This window comes from Budorcas taxicolor, chromosome 6 (genome assembly GCF_023091745.1).
Source record: "Budorcas taxicolor isolate Tak-1 chromosome 6, Takin1.1, whole genome shotgun sequence".
Taxonomy (NCBI): Eukaryota; Metazoa; Chordata; class Mammalia; order Artiodactyla; family Bovidae; genus Budorcas; species Budorcas taxicolor.
In genome coordinates, this window is record NC_068915.1 from 102,439,254 (window position 1) to 102,447,413 (window position 8,160).

Sequence of the window (8,160 nt, forward strand, 5' to 3'; positions counted from 1 at the left end):
GTTCACAAAATGGTTTTTGCTATGCTATGTTTTAGAATACTGTGATCACCAAGACAGTCTAATGGACCTCAGGAGCTCTCAGTAGGGCAGAGGAATATATAACTAGCTGCCAGCCTACTCGAAAACAGTGAAAACAGCTCAGTTCTGGCAGTGCAGTGCTACCAGCTTCTGCCAGGTATAAGGAGGAGAGAGACACCAAATAACCTTAAAAAAATTGGCTGTACCCCATGGCATTTAGGACCCTAGTTCCCCAATCAGGTATGGAACCTGTGCCTCCTCATTAGAAGGGAGAGTCTTAAACTCTGGACCATCAGGGAAATCCCACCAAATGAGCTTTGACTTGGAGCCAGAGAAAGCTCCTCAGAGAAAAATCTTCTGCTAAGATAATTGGGATAATCCTACAGTGCAGCTATTATTATCCTAGACCAAGGGCTCAAACGCTTAAGAAACCTACTTAAATTCTTCAAGCTCTCACATCAAGTAACAAAGATAGAATTGGAACCTAGGTCTCTGCATCCAAACTCCATATCTTTTCGTCTTCGTGCTGGCAATTTCTTTTCTGTACAGTCTAGCGTAGCCCAGACACGTGTGGATTTGGGGTGGGAATCATAAATCCTTCATCTATTAAGCATACTCTTAGCAGAATTATTTGATCCTTGATGAAAACTATTCAGAAGAGATGTTATTGCCAGCAGGAACAGCAGAAGGAGAAAGATATAGTTATGGCTTTTGTAACTGTCTGGCTGTACGCCTTCACTGGAAAAGCACCGAGTTAGGCGGCTCATCATCACGCTGAGCTGGATAATGCCCCGTGCATGTCTGTGACCCCACTCCTGGTGTGTACTGACCACAGACAACATGTGTGTACTCAAGTGTGTACTGGAAATTGAGTCTTGGCAGCTTCTTCTCATGTTGTGTTCATACTCCTTACCTAGGAAAGAGGCACACGCTTAGAGACCAAAATAATGCATTATATGGTTATCATCTTTTGCTTTATAAGTAATTTTTTACTGTTCTTTTTTCTTCCATAACAGCCACTGATTAATATTCCTATAGAAAATGAAGATCATTGTATATTTTTGCATTTGGGCAGTAGCATGGGCCATTCCAGTAAGTATGCCTTCCTCAAAAAAACCTTCTTACTTTACTATCTCTCTTAACACACACGCATATATGTGTATACACACACACACACACACACACACACACACACATATATATGTGTGTGTATATTTTTTTCTTGAGATCTTGCAGATCAGCTGACCCTACCCTTTTAGATTTGCATGAAAGACTTTATAGGACCTGTTTGGGGTCTCAACAAAACTAAATACACACTCCAACTCATGCTCCCAGTCTTCTAAGTGAAACTCCTGTCTTGTTGGAAGGATTGTTCTTTTTAAAATTCATTCAGATTAATTTACATTTAATGCTTAGAAGTTGTGGAGCCTGTCCATCTTGGCTCATGCCCTGTGAATTTCATTCTAATTATCAATGAAGCCTTGTTTAAGAAGGTTTCAAGAAAGAAAAATAGGAAAAAAATCACATCTTTTTCAGCAAAGGGAAAACTAATGTTTCACTCAGAAAGTTAAATTTGAAAGATAAACACCAGCAAAGATAAATTAGGAAAATTAAGTCATTTGTAATTTTATTAGCCAGCTGCTATAGTTACCATTTTGATATGCTTTCCTCATGGTATTTCTGTAGTTGAAATTTGCTTAACTCTTTCTGTTGTGCTCCTGAAGGGCACAGAAATAGCATAGGCTTGCCTTTGTTTCTGCCCTGGTTTTGGTCAGATCTACTATTCTCTTAGGTGTTTTGGCCAAGATTATTCTTAGGGTGGATCTGGTGCTGGTGCAAGAAACTTGTCAGACAGAAACACCAAAGGTCTGTCTCCTCATTTTTTCAATGTCATTTTAATTTAAATTTATTTATATATTGTTTATTTACAGTATTATATTAGTTTCAGATATGCAGCATAGTGATTCAGTATTTTTACAGATTATGCCTTATTAAAAGTCATTACAAGATAATGACTATAGTTCCCTGTGCTACACAATATATCCTTGTTGCTCGTTTATTTTTTTTTAGGTAATCTTCTTTCTTTTTTATTTTTAAAATTATGTAAGTGTGATAACACATTTATAGGCTGTCTCCTCATCTTTAATAAAAGACTATTTCCTTTCTAGTGTTGAGATAAGTGATCTGGTTAAAACCTTGGTAAAATTGGTAATATTATTATGAAAAATATCTATATGCCAAGTTTAAATTCTATGGAATTCATGTAACAAGTCACTTTTCTTTTGTACCCAACTAGATCATACTTTGGCCTTTGTGTTATATCTTTTTTTCTTCATTTAGGGATAATATGTGTGTGCGTGTGTCTATGCACATGTGTGTGAGCACACGTGTGCACACATGTACACAAAATAAGAATATTTTCAATTTCCAGTATTTTCACTTTGGTAGGTCCCTCAAATCAAGCCGTTGGAGAGACATGCTGTTGACAAAACTGTGAATTTAAATCTTCTAGCAAAATCAAAAGTGCCAATACAGGTATAAGATATAAAATGTATTTCTAAACTCTTTTAGATTCCATTAACTTCCAGAAAATCGATGCTCATCTTTTCAGTTTGCTTTACTTTAAGATGATATCCACAACTTAATATGAATTGTTTCTCTTTTGCAGAATGCATTAAATGCCAATGATACCACCAAAGAAAGTGGTGGCCTCATGCATGAAAATGATCGAGAAAGGCAACAGGATATCCAAGATGGTTACAAAGGAGAGAGAAATGGTTCTGAGTGGGCAGAGGTGGGAGGGAAAAGTTCTTCTACAGGTTCCGTGTTAGTAAATGAAAAGGGGAATACAGAGGATCTAAAGGGGGGCACAGGAAAACCAAAAACATACGACCAGGATGGGATCCAAGGACAAGAAGACAGCATCACTGCAAACGGCCTTAGGGGACGAGTAAGCATCATCCACGATGCTGGAGCAGCAAACGGGAGCCATATTGATGGGATTACTGAGAACAATTCCCAAAATGCAGGTGTTGGAAATATAAGTCAAAGTGAGGATGCCACTGTTGTCCAAGAAGATGGATATCAAGTAGCTGGAAGCAGTAATAGTACAGGTCAGGAGGCGGAAATCAATGGGAATTCCTGTAGAAATGGGGCTGACACAAGTGAAACAACACCTCAGAGAGACGAGAGAAATGGGAATGAGGAGGCAGGGGTATTGCCAGGGGGGAGTGGAGCTGGAAATGGAGAAGATGTTGGTTTGGATAATTTTGAAGGAAGTCCTAGTGGGAATGGAGCAGATGAAGATGAAGACAAGGGCTCTGGTGATGATGAAGGTAAAGAAATAGGGAATGGAGAAAAGGGTAGTGATACCAGCAAGGGCCAGGAGGGTCAGTCTCATGGAGAAGAGGATGATGAGGATAATAGCTTAGGTCAAAATTCAGTTAGTAGTGAAGATGATGGCCCTGGGGACAAAGAAGACGCCCATGTCATTGATGGAGACAACATCTCCAAGAGTGAGGAAGATTCTGCCGGTATTCCAGAAAACAATGATAGCCAGAAAACAGAGGATACTCAAAAACCCAGTCACAGAGAGAACAAAGCTGTGGAAAACAGAATCACTGAAAAGTCAGAGCCACCTGCTATTGGGAAGAGCCACAATAAGGTTAGCTTGTAAAGCTGGTTTCTTTCAATGGCAGTTTAACTCCTCCCCTTCCTTTCATGATGGTGTGTGTGCATGCCCAGTCACTCAGTCATGTCAACTCTTTGCAATCCCATAGACTGTAGCCTGTCAGACTCCTCTGCCCATGATGGTAGCACAAAAATAAATCATGATGAACAGTCATGTATTTTCACACCTAAATCACTTGAATATTCAATAGGGGAAGCTAGAGTCCTTATTAGACATTGCTATGGAACAATTTTAAAAAGTTGAAATTTCTGAAGATTTGGTTACAGTTCTTCAAAAGTCTTATGCTAAATAATTAATGCATCATGTAACTATTTACAGAAGTTCCTACTGGATAAAAACATGAATGGGATGGTCTATAATCGAAACACTAGAGTACTTTCAAGTACAATAAAGCACATTTTCACAGACAGGTGTTTCTGAAGTACTGGAATCCGAACTCCTGTTCTCTGGCCAATTTCCCCAGGCTTCCTCAGACCAATGCAATTTTGCAGCATAACATTCACTGATTAGTCATTCTCTTCTCCATCTTTCCATAGGGAATGGAAATGGAAAGTCCCAGCAGTGGCCATAGAAACAATGTTACCAAAGAAGCTGGGAAAGTGAATGAAGATAAAGAGAGTAAAGGCCAACATGGAATGATTGTGGGCAAAGGAAATGTCAAGAGACAAGGAGAGATTGACATTATACAAGGAGCTGGACAGAAACTGGAATCTGGAAATAAGCTTGGACCCAGCAAAACACACAGTGACAGTAACAGTGATGGATATGACAGTTATGAGTTTGACGGTGAATCCATGCAAGGAGATGATCCCAACAGCAGTGATGAGTCTAATGGCAGTGATGATGTCAATTCTGAAGATGATAATAATCACAGTAGCCGAGGAGATACTTCTTATAACTCTGATGAATCAAATGACAATGGCAATGACAGTGGCTCAAAAGGAGATGATGATGGTAGTGATAACACATCAGATGCTAATGATAATGATAGTGATGGCAATGATAACAATGGAGGTGATGACAATGGCAAATCAGGCAACAGCAAAGATACATCAGACAGCAGTGACAGTGACAGTAAATCAGATAGTGACAGTAATGACAGCAGTGACAGCAGCGACAGCAGTGACAGTAGTGACAGCAGCGACAGCAGTGACAGTAATGACAGCAGTGACAGCAGTGACAGTGACAGTAAATCAGACAGTGACAGCAGTGACACTGATAGCAGTGACAGCAGTGACAGTAGCGATAGTAGTGACAGCAGTGATAGTGACAGTAAATCAGACAGTGACAGTAGTGACAGCAGTGACAGCAAATCAGACAGTAGCGATGGTAGCGACAGCAATAGCAGTGACAGTGACAGTAAATCAGACAGTGACAGCAGCGACAGCAGTGACAGCAGCGACAGCAGTGACAGTGACAGTAAATCAGACAGTGACAGCAGCGACAGCAGTGACAGCAGTGACAGCAGCGACAGCAGTGACAGTGACAGTAAATCAGACAGTGACAGCAGTGACAGTAGTGACAGTAGTGACAGCAGCGACAGCAGTGACAGCAGCGACAGCAGTGACAGTGACAGTAAATCAGACAGTGACAGCAGCGACAGTAGTGACAGTAGTGACAGCAGCGACAGCAGCGACAGTAGTGACAGCAGTGACAGCAGTGACAGTGACAGTAAATCAGACAGTGACAGCAGCGACAGCAGTGACAGCAGTGACAGCAGTGACAGCAGCGACAGTAGTGACAGCAGTGACAGCAGCAACAGCAGCGACAGCAGTGACAGCAAATCAGACAGCAGTGACAGCAGCAATAGCAGTGACAATGACAGTAAATCAGACAGTAGCGACAGTAGTGACAGCAAGTCAGACAGCAGTGACAGCAGTGACAGCAGCGACAGCAGTGACAGCAGTGACAGCAAATCAGACAGCAGTGACAGCAGCAATAGCAGTGACAGTGACAGTAAATCAGACGGTGACAGCAGTGACAGCAGTGACAGTAGTGATAGTAGTGACAGTAGTGACAGCAGTGACAGCAGCGATAGCAGCGATAGTGACAGTAGCGACAGTGACAGTAAATCAGACAGCGACAGCAGTGACAGCAGCGACAGCAGTGACAGCAGCGACAGTAGTGACAGCAGCGACAGTAGTGACAGCAATGATAGCAACACTAAATCCGACAGCGACAGCAGCGACAGCAGTGACAGCAGCGACAGTAGTGACAGCAGTGACAGCAGCGATAGTGACAGCAGCGACAGTGACAGTAAATCAGACAGCGACAGTAGTGACAGCAGTGACAGCAGCGACAGCAGCGACAGTAGTGACAGCAGTGACAGTAGTGACAGCAATGATAGCGACACTAAATCCGACAGTGACAGCAGCGACAGCAGTGACAGCAGTGACAGCAGCAACAGCAGTGACAGCAGCGACAGTAGTGACAGCAGCGACAGCAGCGACAGCAGCGACAGTAGTGACAGCAGTGACAGTAGTGACAGCAGCGACAGTGACAGTAAATCAGACAGCGACATTAGTGACAGCAGTGACAGTAGTGACAGCAATGATAGCAACACTAAATCCGACAGTGACAGCAGCGACAGCAGTGACAGCAGCGACAGCAGCGACAGCAGTGACAGTGACAGTAAATCAGACAGCGACAGTAGTGACAGCAGCGACAGTAATGACAGCAGTGACAGCAGCGACAGCAGCGACAGCAGCGACAGCAGTGACAGTGACAGTAAATCAGACAGTGACAGTAGTGACAGCAGCGACAGCAGTGACAGCGACAGCGACACTAAATCCAACAGTGACAGCAGCGACGGCAGCGACAGCGAGAGCAAGTCTGGTAATGGCAACAACAATGGAGGTAGTAGCGACAGTGATAGTGACAGTGAAGGCAGTGACAGTAATCACTCAACAAGTGACGATTAGAACTAAAGAAAACCCCACAAGATGCCTTTTGTGAAAACTCTGGTGAGTAATCGATAGGAAATACAGATTTCCAGGAAAGTAAAGAAGGGGGAGGAATAAAGAGAAGACCTATGTAAAGATCCATACATCTACAGACACAAGGAAAGAGTCAAGTTGTCGGATTCAGGACCGGGTCCCAACACCCTCAGAGAGAGAATCTGACTGTGTACATGCATGTTAAATATATTCTGAAAAGATTTTGTTAAAAGTGTAAATGCAAACATAGAAGAACAATTAAAATGTTCTTTAGTACTTTACACAGAAACCTCAAGTAATCACATACTAATACAGTTTAAATGCCAAGTGCTTTAGAAAATGTATTAGCACACAGACACATCGTATAAATAACCAGGGGCATTGGCCTAATCTTGCAGTAATTATATCTATATTCTGAGTAGATGGTCTGCTTACAGCTGAGTAAGAGATGCTCTCATCATGATCTCCAGCTTGGCTACAATTCATTTGCTTGTTCTAAAGAAGAAATATATTGCAACATAAAAAAAAAATCACAGTAACCATTTAATTTACCCAAACCATGAGAATAATCTTTGTAATTAGTGAGTAGAGTAATTACAAATCATGGAAATTCTAAAGAGTTCTAGACAGAAAAGAATTTAGAGACTCGTTTAAACAGCAAAATCTCACATACAAGATCACATTCCTGCAAAGCACTGCTGGAAATGCAGCATAAAGTTCGTAAAATTATTGACAAAACTGAGGCAGTATTTAGAACATGCCTTGCCTCAAGTTGCCACTCTCCAACTATTCATAAATAAACGAATTCATGAATGAAGGGCTCTTGGAGGGTGTGCACTTTTTGAAATCTGTTCAGAACTCTGGTAAGAGGATTTAGTTGTCTTCCTCAATCTCGGGCTTGCCTAGTGGATCAGCTGGTAAAGAATCTGCCTGCAATGCAGGAGATCTGGGGTTTGATCCCTGGGTTGGGAAGATCCACTGGAGAAGGGAATGGCTACCCACTCCAGTATACTGGCCTGGAGAATCCCAGGGACTGTTACAGTACATGGGGTCGCAAAGAGTCGGACACGATTGAGCTACTTTCACTTTTACTTTCCTCAGTCTCACCAAGTCAAACCTGGTTCATATTTGCTTTTAAATACCCATAGACCAAAATTCCCAAATCAGACCCTGAGACTCCCTATTAATCTCTTTAATAAAGCCAAACAGTTGGTCTGGAGACTGCTCACTTTGTTAAAATCTGAGAGTCACTTGTTGTTCAGCTGCTCAGTTATGTCCAACTCTTTGCGACCCCATGGACTGCAGCTCACCAGGCTTCCCTGTCCCTCACCATCTCCCAGAGTTTGCTCAAACTCATGTCCATTGAGTGGGTGATGCCACCTAACCATCTCGTCCTCTGCCATCCCCTTCTCCTCCTGCCTTTAATATCTCCCAGCATCAGGATCTTTTCCAATGAGTCAGTTCTTCCCGTGTGTGGCCAAAGTATTAGAGTTTCAGCTTCAGCATCCATCCTTC

General features: G+C 42.3%; 1 protein-coding gene across 1 annotated transcript; it reads left to right on the forward strand.

Moving 5' to 3' along the window:
• Positions 1–1,059: 1,059 nt before the first annotated feature.
• On the forward strand, positions 1,060–6,630 carry DSPP (dentin sialophosphoprotein). Its single transcript, XM_052642355.1, has 4 exons — positions 1,060–1,110; positions 2,467–2,553; positions 2,687–3,682; positions 4,246–6,630. Exons 1-4 carry the CDS (start codon positions 1,060–1,062, stop codon positions 6,628–6,630), a joined length of 3,519 nt encoding a protein of 1,172 aa, XP_052498315.1.
• Positions 6,631–8,160: the final 1,530 nt, after the last annotated feature.